The sequence below is a fragment of the Chiloscyllium plagiosum genome, chromosome 5 (assembly GCF_004010195.1).
Source record: "Chiloscyllium plagiosum isolate BGI_BamShark_2017 chromosome 5, ASM401019v2, whole genome shotgun sequence".
Classification (NCBI taxonomy): domain Eukaryota; kingdom Metazoa; phylum Chordata; class Chondrichthyes; order Orectolobiformes; family Hemiscylliidae; genus Chiloscyllium; species Chiloscyllium plagiosum.
Genome location: NC_057714.1, coordinates 90662673 through 90678194, shown reverse-complemented (window position 1 = coordinate 90678194; position 15522 = coordinate 90662673). Strand labels below are relative to the sequence as shown.

General features: G+C 40.6%; 1 protein-coding gene across 7 annotated transcripts in view; it reads left to right on the top strand.

The window, feature by feature from the left end:
- Positions 1–15522, top strand: part of LOC122550085 (partitioning defective 3 homolog) — an 843398-nt gene that overhangs the window by 427051 nt on the left and 400825 nt on the right. For all 7 annotated transcript variants that reach the window (XM_043690628.1, XM_043690629.1, XM_043690626.1 and 4 more), the window contains exons 4-5: positions 5855–6030; positions 8949–9110. In XM_043690628.1, the coding sequence (XP_043546563.1) occupies positions 5855–6030; positions 8949–9110 (338 nt within the window). The remainder of the gene's footprint in view (positions 1–5854; positions 6031–8948; positions 9111–15522) is intronic.

Below are 15522 nucleotides of genomic sequence, written 5' to 3'. Positions count from 1 at the left end.
AATGCCACTTAAGTCACTCACCTAATAAAAGCTTCACAAGATTGTTATGCTACTGTCAGAAGACAGTAATGATCACTTCAATGTGGCGCATGTTTGCAAATCCATCTCTGCCCACTCAATTCCCATCCCTGTTCTGTGAAATACTTTTCAAATTGCCACTGGAGGCCTCTGAGTGTGCTTTAAAGTCTTCTGATCCATTTACTTCTTCCTTGATGTAAATGGGACATTGCGAAGTGTTGTAGAACAGTTAAATTGCCAGTGATGAGGCTGGTCACTCATACACAAAACTTTTTCTCTGAGAGGTTCAACCCCATTCAAGATGCTGAAAATACTTAATCAGTTATCTAGTTGGGAAAGCCATGAGAAATTATGCACATGACCTGAGAGGTGAAACCCTCAATAGTCATTATTTTGCTGACAGAGTTTGTTCACTTCATGTAGTTCAAAAGATGTGCAAGTACTTTGTCACAAATACCAGCATACATCAGGGCAAACCATACAACCTCCATAAGTTTGACTTTCCACCTCTTCACTCTCTGCTTTCAAAATGCATGAGCTTAAGGGCATCATTTGATAAATATTCACAGTGAGGGAACAAGGTGGCATAGTGGTGATGTCACTGGGAAAAATAATCCAGAGTCCCAGGCAAAAGCTTCGGTGACATGGGTTCACATCCCATGAGACAGTGACCAAGTAGCCTGGGAAATGAGCACATGGTGAGCAAGAAGTTCGTTCCAGGTGAAGTACGTTCCTGCATGTCTTTCTGCTTTCAACCCGTTTATTTTAAAATAAGCTTGGCTGGTAGGAACATTTCTTCCAAGACAAAGATGATTGAAATTCTGTGTGCTGGACAAAAGATTTATAAAACCTTGATAACTGAAGTTTTGACTATTATTGCATTGGATTTCTGGGATAACCAAGCTGAGAAGAGAGAGTTCTTGGATGCAAGACTGTAAAGTTAAAGAATATTAGAACCAAGCACATTCTGATCTGATGTGACTTTGCTTAATGACACCTGTATTGAGCAGGAAGTCTCCAGCCATGGGGCAGTTGGAGGAGATTTGTCGGACAACATTGCTGAAATTAAGCAGAAAGTCCAAAATATTTTCATCTGTGTACAATCTTTGATACAGTCCCCAAACCAAGTGATTAATATTCTAGTTTCTGATAAGTATCTGATTTGAGTTTTATGTGGATGTGAGTGTGTATAAGAAAACTTAACATGGGAAGTGCAGTTTAGAATAAGTGACTGTTCATTGTACTTTTACTATCACTATGCTATCTTTAAAGTTCTGCCATAATTCTGGCAGACTGCGTGGAGTTTGCACATTGTCCCCGTGTCTGCGTGGGTTTCCTCCGGGTGCTCCGGTTTCCTCCCACAATCCAAAAATGTGCAGGTTAGGTGAATTGGTCATGCTAAATTGCCTGTAGTGTTAAGTGCAGGGGTAGATGTAGGGGAATGGGTCTGGGTGGGTGCGCTTCGGCGGGTCGGTGTGAACTTGTTGGGCCGAAGGGCCTGTTTCCACACTGTAAGTAATCTAATCTAAAATAATTATTGGCCTTCATATTCTAGGTTTCTGTCTGCTAAAGTTCTTTTATTTTAAATAGTGAATCTCATAGCTTTATACTTTTCAGAAAAATACAATATTTTCACATTTCCACAAAAAACAAAGGTACTGTACTGAGAATGTAACAGCCTGATGAAGTTTTCTGCTGCGGTAAGACTCTTCCAAATCTTTGCAAACTGTAGTGATATTGTACATGCTGCCTCTCTTGCTATTTGTGGTTAAATTGCTGATACAACAAAGTACCTAGTGTGGTTATCGTTGATAAATTCTTTAAACTTTTCTTAGTCAAGGTCTTGGGAATTTTCAATGCGTTCCTTGTGTCTTGATTCAAAATGGTGTTTAAGCTTGGAGGATTTCATTGCTTCATGAGTCAAAGTTCTGTAATACAAACATCAATAAGGGTTGGGGTGTTCTCTATCATCCACTCAGAAAATTATCATTTTCAAATTATCATTGTTACAGAATTGTCATTTTGTCGTTGAATCCGTGGGGGTTTTCTGGAAAACAACTAATCTCCTTTCCCTACTTTCACACCTCAGACTCTTAAGTTTTACTTCTGTCAAGTGTCCATCCAAGGTACTTTTGAGAACATTAATTGGCTTGACTTCACCATCTTTTTATGTTATTCAAGCTCTTTCGGTTATCCTTGGTTTGTTTTTTGCTTTATTTTGCAATAATTTGCCAACAGTCACTTCATTCTTATTCTTGAGTTGAAAAATAGACAAGGTTAAAAACCACACAACATCAGGTTCTAGTCCAAGAGGTTTATTTGGAACCACTAGCTTTCAGAATGCTGCTCCTTCATCAGGCGGTAGTGGAGAATCTTATTCTCCACAACCACATGATGAAGGAGCAGGGCTTCTAAATGCACCTCTTGACTATAACCTGGTGTTGTTTGATTTTTAACTTTGTACACCCCAGTCCAACGTTGGCATCTCCATGTCAAAAATAGACAAGTTGTTCACTCATGCTCATTGTCAGTGCTGTTTTCTACTTTTTTTTTGCATTAAGCTATTAAAAGCCCTAGTGGATTAGCATTTTTGAAATACCAGATTCAAACCAATGTTTGATATTAACCCTTAGAATATTTTGAAAATTTTAAGAGCTACTTTCAAACCAGAGTATTTCAGAAATAGCTGTCAAGACTTTCAACTTGCACAAGAAATTCATAACAGTTGAAGCACAGTCAAGAACCAGAAACTAGCCTTGAAGTATTCAGTGCAGTCAACTGCAAGTGAGAGTGCTGGAAGGATGATGTCTGAACTCAGAACATTAAACCATGCAAGAGAGCCTCCAGACGCTGCACTGGTGTTTTTATGCACCCTGGTCAGATATTGTGTATACACTTGAGGAAGCTTTTTTTGTTAAATGCAATAAAATGATAAAAAAAATCACACAACACCAGGTTATAGTCCAACAGGTTTAATTGGAAGCACACTAGCTTTCGGAGCGACGACAATCACCTGATGAAGGAATGTCACTCCGAAAGCTAGTGTGCTTCCAATTAAACCTGTTGGACTATAACCTGGTGTTGTGTGATTTTTAACTTTGTACACCCCAGTCCAACACCGGCATCTCCAAATCATGCAATAAAATGGTGTACTTATTTAAAATAGTATTAATAAGTTACCAATAATTGCCAGTTGCTTGGGTATAGACATTTAATTATAACCATCAATGCTGCAATAATCAAAGATAATTTTTTTTTAACCTTTAACAGTTCATCTTTTTTTGTTCATTTTGTTTGGTTACCATAGCTACAATGTAAGTCCTGCTTATAAAACTGTATTGTTGGTCATGCTTAAAATGACTGATCGAGGAGATGCAGAACTATGTGTGACGTTATACGAACGGGTGGGGATCTGGGTTCTGGCCTGTTCTCTTGGAAAGTCTCAGTTGTGCTATTGCACATCAGTGGATAGATCTTTACAGACCAGAGGATGAACCCTTTATAAACCAGGAGAGTCACTGGTCTAGATTGATGAAACTACTTGTATTGACAAACATTCAAGAGAGCTGCCTTACTTGCACCTTGTAATAGAAATTCTCAATAGAACCAGTGGAGCCCTGGCGACGTATTTTTTCCGCCAGGTGCACAACCTCAACTACGACACGCAGCTCCTGTTCGTCGACCGTGACGGTTTGGAGGTCGCCCTCAAGACGCTGCCGGTCTTTTACCAGGGCCTGATCACTGTTTGGAACATGGTTGAATCGCGTTGCGCCTACCCTCCGGCTGGAGTAGCGGCTGTCGTCAGGGAGCCGTTGCTCAGGAATCGCGGGTTCGAGTGGCTGTCGGAGGGGAGGGCCGTGGCAGCGAGGGTGACCAGGGTCGGGGACGTGCTGGGTGCCGGGGGCCTGGGCTGGACACTGCCGCAGGACATAGCGAGCAGGGCAGCGGTAGACGTCCGGTACGTGGCCACCGCCATCCGACGCCTTAAAACAGCGGTGCTCAGACCCGACGTAGTGCACCAGTTGGAGGACGCTCAGGTGTGCGGTGGGATCCCGTCCGCGCTCACCCCAGCCCGGACGGAATTTCACATTGGCCCTAAGGTCCCATACTTCCCGCGGGAGCCTGTGCCTCACAACCTGAGCCGCCTCCGGAATTTTAATTTTGTTCCCTTCCAGGGGGTAAAAAGGCGGGCCCTATCAAGACTGCTGCTGCACACGGTCCACCGCTTCTCCCTCATCCACCGTCCAGACACGCCTTGGCGTGCCCATTTGCCACCGGGCGGTGGGGATCCCCAGTGGAGGGCTCTCTACGCGGGAGTCCTCCCCCTTTCTCTCGGGGATCTGGGGTGGAGGGTGCTGCACGCAGCAGCCCCCTGCAACCGCAGATTGCGGTGTCCTCTGCTTTTGGTTGCACTTCAGTCCCACGCTCCTGATCTTCGGGCACCCGGTACAGAGGAGGGAGGGAAGGTCTGAAGACCTCCTCGTGGGTCTGCTCCTGGGCCTGTCCAAACTGGCCATCAACAGGTTGAGGCAGCGGGCGGTGGAGGGGGTCGTTAGGGCCGACTGCCCGCCCCTCTTCCGCGGTTACGTTAGGGCCCGGGTGTCCTTGGAGAAGGAGCACACGGTGTCCACCAACACCCTGGAGTTGTTCAGGGAGAGGTGGGCGCCGCAGGGAGTGGAGTGCATTATTTCTCCCTCCAACTTTATTTTGATTTAGTCCCTACCCTCCCCTTCACTGTTTTGATCACACAGCACTGCCCTTTGATGTGAAGGGCAGTGTTTGTCACTGGCCACCCGGGTATTTTCCTATCTTCCTGGTGGTGGAAATTGAATAAAGATTTGTGCACTTTGTGTCTTTCACTGTGTCTCACACGTATACACACACACCATGGGTGCTGGGGAAAAAATAAGCACTACCGCACTTAGGTGGTAGTGTGGGGGTTAAATTAAAAAAAGAAATAAAAAGGGAAAAAAAAAGAACCAGTGGACAGCCTGTGCTAAATGTAAAACCTTTTATTTTCCTATTTAACTTTCTCCCATCCCCTTTCTTAAAGAAGTTAATTTATGCTGGAGCGCGGATTGCCTTCCAGCGCCTTGCCCAAGTAATGAGCAGAGTCTGAGAATGTCAATACGTTAATCAACTGTGGGGAATAATCAAACCAATTATTCTCCCCACTCGATGTTCTTGTATATTTCTGGAAGAGTTTAGGGAATTAAGATTTAGAGCAGAAATCCTGAGGGAGTTTTATCTTTTTTAATTTAGTGATGCACAGGCGAATCTTAGTGCTACACTAACAGGTAATAGAGCAGGGATTTCAGACTGAAGTTGGGCCTCCCTATGGTCCAGCTGTATCGACCATCAAAAGATATTTGCAGGTTTATGTCTTCATTTTTGTTTCACAGTAATAGTCACAAACCCATATAAACAGACCTGTTAAATGAGGACTGTTTTGTTGATGGATGTAAGGGACCATTGTTTTGAGGGCTAATGCATGCTCTTGTCAAATTTATAAAGTCATTGTGAGATTACTAATGCAGTTGGATTTAAAAAAAACAGTTCTGCCTGTTTGGAAGGATCTTGGATTAAGGATATAGGTGGAAGAAAATAACTTATTTTCTGGAAGAAAGAAAATTTCATTACTTTGAAAGCATTAGCTTCCCTCATTGTCAGAAATTGAGAACTAGAATTAATATATAACCACTCGTCGTCTTTGTGTGTGAAAACACTTTTATAGCGAATGCTTTACTTAGGAGTTGCAATGACAGTTGTTTTCGTGTTGATTTACTATTGGTAATAGGTTATGATAATATTAAAACTACTTTTCCTTTCCCATCAGACATGCCACTTCACGTGAGACGGAGCAGTGATCCTGCACTGATTGGTCTTTTATCTTCTGTAACGGGACCTAACCATAACTCAGCAGAGCCATCACGCAAAAACCCGACCCGTTGGTCCACAACACCTGGCTTTCCAAAACCAAGCCAAACATCCAGTAGTCTTGACAGAAAAAAGGTGGGTTCACGGTTTTGTTGTTCAGTCTGTATTTAAATTGTTGTTGCATATTGGGGCATCTCGAAGCACTTTACAGGCAATGGCATTTTTTTTAAGTGTAGTCACTGTTGGAATTTAAATAAGGTGCAGCAAAAGAGACAACATTATTTGATTTTCCTGGACATGCAATTTTCTGGTGAACTTTAACTAAATGAATTTATAAGATAAATACACTGTAAAGGGTTTTTTAAGTGAGCAAGAAGCTAGCGAAACCTATATCCTCAAAGGACAAGAGAATGAGAGTGTATAATTTGCATAACCACAGTGGTTGATTTGTACAACTGTGACAATATTACATTGCTTTAAAAATGGGAGTGTACTAAATTGCTGAGAAAAATGTTTTCATAAAGTGATGCACATTGACCCTTTCATGATAAATTTGTTTGTTAAAATATCACTTCACTAATCCTATTTCAATACTAATAGCTGCCAATACAGACTCATCCTGCGCAATGTTTTTCCTTCACTTAGTGATTGCTACTTACAAATTCTGATGGTATAAATCTACAGCCTTTGTGTCCTACATATTTTAGTTTTGTTTCCAATCCTTTGGCTGAGTCACATTTTATTACAGGATAAACTGCTGTAATATCTACAATAGAGGCCTTTTGAGAAAATTCAATATGTAGCCTTGTTCGAACCACATTCTTCTGGAGCTACCAATCATTAGCATGCCTTTAAATGTCTAAAGCTGTGCAGCAGTTAATTGGCTATAAAATGTCAGAACTACTTTGAAATTTGATAAGGCAGCAATATAAGTGATTTGATCATTATCTCAGTGCTGTTAAAATGAAGACACTTATTGGAGATACTGAAATAGTTGAGATGATTGAGTGTAAACCGCATTACTTGTAATGGAAGTAGGTGTTGAATGGCTTTTAGCTGCTTGTACAGCACAATCTGCATATTAGACATATGAACATAAGAAATAGGAGCAGAAATTGGCCATTTGGTCTTCAAGCCTACTTTACAATTCAAAAAACTCATGGCTGATTTTCCTTCTCAGTGCTACCTTCAATTTATCCTGTGGAGTTGTTATTCAATTGCATTTGAAGAGTAGCCTTCGTCATTTCCTTTCTCTCATGACGATTCATAGAATTTTGGAAATTATATTTTGGAGAGGGACTATTGAGCCCATCAAACCCACGAATCTGGCAGTTTTGCAAATAAAAATGATCCAATTGCCCTTCGTCCCCACCTTATATAGCTTCTTTTCAAAAAAGAATGATATGTTGTGCCTCAGATCATGATTAAAAACATTTCATGTTTTCTTAATATGCTGCAGAAAAAATGGTTTTGGCAACTTTATCATACTTTAATAATTCTTATTCTATTCGAAATTCATTATTGATCCAGCACTCAAAGAAAAACATTCAGCCAACCTCTCAAAACTTCGATGATTTTGAAAACGCTATTAATCTTCCCTTAATGCTCTTTGTTTCTTCAAAAGAAAATTGAACGATGGAATAGTTTTGAAGCCCAACTTAGTTTGTTGCCAAAACCTGCTGAATTATCTACTTTTGCATCACTCCCAGGTCAGCAATATCCATTCTAATAATAGTTTTGACGTTCATAGCCCATTTGGTAGTTTGCCAGTATACACGAGCTGTATGAGTCGCCAGCCCTCTTTCACTGTCCTGTTTACATAGACTGAAAATTGATTTTCTTAAATAATTGCCTGTGAAGCACTGTATATACAGATAAAATATACTTTCTGAACTGCCCCAAGCCAGCCCAAGGGATCAGATAATTGAATAAATTCATTTTTTTAATAGTGTAAAGATGGTAAAACTAAGTTTGACCTTTTTTGCACTTCATGGGTTTTGATCCCATTCACCTTGAGAGAAAGTTCAGCAGGGAAATGTTATTTTGGTAAATTTGGTGATGGAGGAGATGACTGCCACCTTGACATCATAACTCAAAGAGAGACTATGTTTATCAATTTGAAGCAATCATCAAGAAAGTAAACAAATCAGATGTATTGACAGCGGACTTGCATTTCATTTATCAGATTTTCGAGTTTAGCCTATCATAAACATCCAGAGTACATTTAAAGCACCCTTCAATAGTGACATCTTTTAATATGAAGTCACCTTTAACCTACTGTGCCAGTGTTAGCTCAGAAGATATGCTTCAGAGTTAGAATGTCTTGGGTTCACTTGTGTTTATAGTCTTAGCAGATACTTCACTGAATTGCTAAGGGAATGCTGTTTGGTGCAAGTGCCACTTAACATCATCATGCCACTTCTCATTGTTACACTAGAACAGTCCATAAAGATAACTTAACATAAAAACCAAAGAACTGTGGGTATTGGAATTCAGAAAGAGAAATTGCTGGGAAGAGTCAGCATTTGTAAAGAGAAGGTTCTCAACAAGGGTCACTGGTCTCAAAATGTTAAATTTGCTTTCTGTCCACAACTGCTGCTAGACCATCTGAGTTTTCCCAGCAATTTCTGTTTCTGTTCAAAAAAGTACTTCCTGTTTTCTCCCAGTTGACTTGTAGCAGCACCTTTGAGATCAGACCTTGGTTCTGGGCGGTTTCCTTGGTGAGCTTTGGTGAAGTCTACAGATCATCTGCAACTTTGGTTTTATCACCATGCGCAGTTCAAACATTAACTTGGATGGGATAATGTTCACCATTTCAGCAAGAACAAATGGAATTCTGTAAATTGTAACTGCTTTATGTAAACTTGCATACCACCAAGTTGTAAAGTCAGATACATTAATAATAAAAAGGTCAACAAAGACAAAAGAATTTTATCCTGCATACAGATGATAGTGGTACTGATTGAACTTGATTTTAATTAAATGTCGAAGCTTAATGATTGCCTGCTGAAGATGAAATAATTCTCTGATCCTGTGTTTGCAAAATTACACAGAAGGAAACAACTCCAAGGAATCCAGTGAATGGACAGGACAACTACAGGAGTTTACCGAGAGATGCTGGCCATTGGTCGAACCAGTTTCAGCGAGATAATGCCCGATCATCTTTAAGTGCCACTCATCCCATGGTGGACAAATGGCTGGAAAGGCAGGAACAGGTAATTTTAATGAAATTTGCTCCATAGAAATATCGGGCAACTTGGTGTGTTCATGAACTAAAAAGCAAAAATCTGCAGGTACTGGAGATCTGAAACAAAATAAAAAAGCCAAAAAGCTCAGCTTTGTCAGCATCGGTTAATGTGTCAGGTCCATTAATGTTTCGGTTGTCGATCCTTCCTCAGAAATTGCATGCTCATGTTAACCTTGGCATACATTCTGTCTTGATAGTTATGGTACATATCTTCTAATCTACCTATTCAGAGATGTTATTACATACATCAGGAACAAATGGAACTAGAATCCACCCCTCCTGGCTCAGAGGTAGGGACACTGCCACTATGTCGCAAAAACTCTTCTTATTCAGCTGTCTGTGTGAGAATTGCAGTATATGTGGCATTGATGGCAAAACTTTCCCCTATTCTGCTGTTAGATGTGGAATTTTTCTTCCGTGTTGTGCAAAGACTAAAGGTAACATGTATTGTTTTTAAAAAAAAAATCCTTTTGTCAGCACCATCCTTCCATTATGTTGGCAGTATGAGGAAATGCCTGGTTTAAAATCTACTTGGTGTTTTTCAGCTTTCTACTTCATTCAAAAGCAAACTGTTCACTAATGTCATCCTGTCTAGAGTCCACTGCTAAAATAATTAAAATCACAGTTCCATTGTAAGTGAAGGAAATGGAATGTCTACGTTGTCCATGTGTAGTTTACAATGCTTTTTTGAGCAAGTGAGTTACATTTACTATTCTTATGTGGTAACAACAAGACAGTTTTCAAAGCATTGTTGGTAAGTTTTCTGTTCTGTTGAAGAACAAAATCTGCACAATTTCATGACTTGCTAGAAGTGGCTGTTCTACACTTAGTATTATGTGAAAAAGAATTTAATGTGCAAATAAAAATGAAGTAAAACAAATTGAGTAACTTGGATCTGATAAGTGTATCATGAAAAATAAAGAAGAAAGCTAATGAAATACTGGCCTGTATATCGAAAAGACTGGAGACTGGATGCAGAGGTTATGCTGCAGTTATACAAAATCCTGGCTAGGCCCCACTTGGAATATTGAGAGAGAATCTGGGCACCACGCCATAGGAAGGATGTATTAGCTTTGAAAGGAGTACAATATACATTTACAAGAATGATAACTTAACCCCTGATGTCCAGGTATTAGGAGAAATTAAACAAATTATGCCTCTTATCTCTAGAATTTAGAAGGGCAAGAGTTGATCTGATCAAAGTGTTTCAATAGAAGAAGACAGCGTAGGTAAAGATAAGCTATTTCCACTGGTTGGAGATTCTGGAACGAGGGGACATAGTCTGAACACTAGGGCCAGACCATTCAGGAGAGATGTTTGCAAGCACTTATATACACAAAGGGTGATAGATGCTTGGAATTCTCCTCCACAAATGACAGTGAATGTTGGACCAGTGTTCATTCCAAATCTGAGGTAGTTAAATTTTTGTTAAGCAAAAGTATGAAGGGATGTGGGTCAACAGCAGATGTATGGAGTTGGGCTACAGATCAGCTTTATCTCATTGAATGGTGGAGCAAGGCTGAATAGGCTACTCCTGTTCTTGTGCTTCTATGTAACATGGTGTCAGTGTCTATAAGGATTGTTACTAGATCACAGAGCATGATGTGTTGGCATTTGACATTTCAGATTGGATTAGCCTGCCAATACATGTATCAGGATATCTGATTCAACTAACTTGCAACATTGAGGCCTGGAGTTGCATCTTTCTACAGCCACAAAATAATCGTGGACAATTTTTGGGGCTTTAGGTTTTGTGTAAAGCTTACAGCTCATGATCAATCAGTGTTAATGAATAGTTAGGCTTCAGACATCGCTGGCCAAAATAAGCCAAAATACATAGTCATGACTACATTTAACAGGGCGCGCTGACCTAACCCTCAGCTCACCCTTTCTTCATAAGGTCTCCAAATCCTTGAGTCATCTTGACCGTTTGGTCAATAAGGATCCTAGATCTCCATCCTGATCACTCCACCAAGGGAAGCAATCTTTTGCTGTTTATCCATTGTACTGTTCTTGGGTTATACTTGGTGACTGCTATCTCAGCCCTGTTCCAACTCACCAAGTGGCTGTCGTTCAGGCTCCACTGAAAAGTTGATTCCCACAATTCATTTCCATTCTCTCCCATCCATAAATATACCAATCCTCTCTTTATTTGTGCTATATTACTGCTATTTCCAGGTGTGCCTCCCACACACAACATTCCTTTATTTCACTCACTTGGAATCCCATTTCCCAACTTTCATCTTGCAGTTTTCCTTTCCCACTTAGCCTGCAAACTCCCTGATTACCCTCCCAGGCCACTCATACAATTGCTCAAGGATATTCCTTTTGCACTATGAGTCTGCCATGTAATCCAAGATGGCGCTATGATGGAGGTAAGGGACTGGAAAGCCATGATTTTCCTTCAGCTCCCAATATTATTTAAGAAAATGACCAAAACTGCTAACTACTGGATTTATTTTAGAACCTAGTTACTATCGCAACCGTTAAGTTGATAGCTATTTTATTATCGGACTAATTCTACTGTATAGTCCTATAGTCACATCATGCAGTAGATGGTAAAATTGTGCACATGATAGTACAATTACTTTTAGTTTGTGTATGCATGTAGTTTTTAAGAGAGAATTCTGTTAAAAATAGATATAATTTGCAAAGCACATGACAGTGTGTGGCTTTGCCACATGCTGTTATGGGTTTTGTACCAAATAATGCTCTTGATTTTTCCTGAAATAAGTTTTTGCAGCTGGTTTGCTTGAACTCATTGATAGACTGTCTGGAAAAAATGACCTATTTTACTTCCAACTGGAAATTTTTGAGAATTTGCGTGTGTTCCTCTGAGCTGAACTAGATATGTAAAGTTTGGTCTGAGCCAGCTATTGAGTAGTGATGTTTCCTCGCGAATGAGTGGCAGTTTGGTGTGGATCCAATACTTGTGATTTTAAATAATGCATGACAACTGCATACCTTCATGGTTTCAACGTCACTCAGTGTCAGTTAACTGCTCCATACAAATATTTTATTTGGAGATATAGAATTTTTCTACTTAGTGTTACCAACTGCCGCCTTGAAGCTGTATTAAGAGAAATAAGCAGCCTCTCGCCTCAAACAATCCTGTAGTTATGGACGAATGTGGCACTAATCTGCCTAGAGTAGGATTCAATGGTGCGGTTCATGTCACTATCAGTATAACACTGGTATTGTCAATAATCCTGGTCTCAACCCAAGAGGCTCAGACCAGGTTTATTGACAATACCAGTGTCATTTTGATAATGACATGAACTACACTTCTGAATTGTATTCCAGGCAGTTGTGCGGGTGTTTACTCGCATTCAGAATGTCTGTTAATTGATTTATTCTATACGCCATAGAGTATCTGCTTTAAAATAAGCATATATATGTATGTGATAATGGTTGACGTATTTCTGCAATGCATGACAAAGTCAAATAATCAAGGGCACATGTTCCTGGTAGCATTGCAAAGATAATATGTTTAAGGTGTTACTGGAATATTCCTTGTACTGTGCGGCTGTAAAATTAAATGCCTCTGGACATGCCTGAGGTAAAGTCCCATTTGAGCTAGTTTTCTGGTTCTTTCCAGTGGCCTAATGAATATTTTTATTTCAACTTAATTGACTCATGCACACTTTACCCTCAGTGCCATTGGATGGATGAGGCCATGAATGCTGCGAAGTTCACCATTTAATTAGTAGCATAGCAATGCAAATGATTCTTCTTTTGATCTTTTAAGGTAAAATGCTTCAAAATATTCTATTGGCTGATGCAGAATTTTAGTTTATTCTCATTTTGTTCAGCATTAATTTATAAAGGTGATGTTTCATTGAAAATATTCCTAAGCTGGAAGATATTTGCATCCTTATAATATCATTCTGGCTTTCTCTTTCTCTGTTGCTGTGAGGCATAGTATTGTTAGCAGGTAGGCCATTTCCTGTTACTACAGGTGCCCCTCTGGGTCTACTTTATTTTTTTCTAACCAATCTGTTCAGACATGATATTACATACCTCTGGGTCAGGTCAAACTTGAACCTGGTTCTCTTGATCCAGAGATAGGGACATGACCACTGTTTCACAAGAGCCTCCTCTTGATCTGCTTTTTTTCCCTTTTTTTTAATATCTGCAAGTGCTATCAAGCACAACTGAGCAACTTCCCCACCAACAAAATCATTGTGACTTTTTTTCCATGGTTTTTCCATTAAGTACTAACTACCACCATTAATGACCTGTGTAGTCATTCCGTATTTAGAAATGAATCTCGTTCTTGGCGTTGCAAACTATCAAAGGCAAAGGGTTGATAGGGAAAGCGGGCAGAGACGAAATCGAAATGGAGTTGCCATGGGAGTGGGTCTGCTTTTTTGTAAAAAAAAACATTTTTCTAATCCACCTGTTCAGCCACGTTGGATGGAACCCAGGCTTCCCAGTCCAAGCATAGGGACACCACCACTGCACACAAGAGAACTCCTTTAATTCAACACACCTCCAAGGCAGGTGGGACTCACCCACATGTTTGTATATTTTGAATACAGATAGAGCTTCCCATATTTTAAGGATGAAGAAGCCCAGGTGCTTGATAATGCACTCCAGAGGCTTCAGAAGACACAGGATACCTCTTTCATTTTGCTGTTCCTTTACAGTCAAATCATTGGCTGTCTTTTATGAACTCAGACTGCAAACTCCAATTCCAGAGTATTCTGATGCTCAGCAAAATTGTTACCAATCTAGTCATGTACATTCAGACATTCCAAACATTTTGGCTTCTTCCTCTTCTACTGGAAGAAATTAAAGTAATTGCAATCACAACTTCAGTAATTCCAGTGAGTTTCATGCCTTACTTTTCTGTAGGGTTTCCCCTGTGACCCTTGTGTTATAATTCACATTATGACAACATATGGAGAGTTGGCTGTTCTGTGCAAAGCTCTTATTCCCTATCCCAGCCCCCACAGTGAATTTGAATAGTTTGACACCTGGAGAGAAAATTGCATGCATTGAACATTTGACAGAAGTGGGTCATGTCTTGCAAGGTCCACCTGTAAAAGTTATATGCGTGTTCTGATGGGATACTGGCTCCAGTCTTCCTTTCTGGCAACAATTCTAGCAATCCTTTTTTTAAAAATAAGGACTGGATTGCAAGGGCTGCCACCACCGCCACCCCATCCCTGTAACCCTGCACTAACCATGGCTAATTTACCTAGCCTGCATATCCCTGGACACCGTGGGCAATTTAGCATGGCAAGTCCACCTAACACATCTTTGGACTGTGGGAGGAAACTGGAGCACCCAATGGAAACCCTTGCTGACACGGAGAGAATGTGCAAACTTCACACAAATGGTCGCCCGAGGGCGGAGTTGAATCCGAGTCCCTGACACCATGAGGCCGCAGTGCTAACAACTGAGCCACTGTGCTGCCCAGAGTATTGTTGAGCGTTAAGTTGTGTGCATGCAAGACCTTTATCTGGATGGTTTAATAGATATGAAATACATTACTATGGTATCGTAATGTCTGACTTATCAGAGTTTGATCCTTGTGTATGTATGCCTTTATGAAATACTGAAAATCGGATATTCCATTTGTGACCTATGAGCCAACAGCTGCTTATTCGAGTCCCATAAAGTTGTTTTAGTGACCCACACAGAATGAGGCGATACTATGTTTTTCACAATTTGCAGCGTTCTCACACTGCGGTTTCCAATCACCCCCAACAAAAGATATATATGAAAATTGTGCTTTTTTAAGCCCCATTTGTGTCTGAATTTGAGGATTAAAGTGGCCATGTCATGTGTTTAAAGCTTATGCCTTTGTTTTGCATTTGCTGTTCAATTTCAGACTATGTCCTTAAATATGCCTGGAAGTCATTCATAGAACATAGAGCATAGAACAATACAGCACAGAACAGGCCCTTCGGCCCACGATGTTGTGCCGAACATTTGTCCAAGCTTCAGCACCGATCCATGTACCTATCCAATTGCCACTTAAAGGTCACCAATGATTCTGACTCTGCCCCTCCGACAGGCAGCGCATCCCATGCCCCCACCACACTCTGGGTAAAGAACCTACCCCTGACATCTCCCCTATACCTTCCACCCTTCACCTTAAATTTATGTCCCCTTGTAACACTCTGTTGTACCCAGGAAAAAAGTCTCTGACTGTCTACTCTATCTATTCCTCTGATCATCTTATAAACCTCTAGCAAGTCACCCCTCATCCTTCGCCGTTCCAACAAGAAAAGGCCGAGAACTCTCAACCTATCCCCGTACGACTTCCTCTCCATTCCAGGCAACATCCTGGTAAACCTTCTCTGCACCCTCTCCAAAGCTTCCACATCTTTCCTAAAGTGAGGCGACCAGAACGGCACACAGTACTCCAA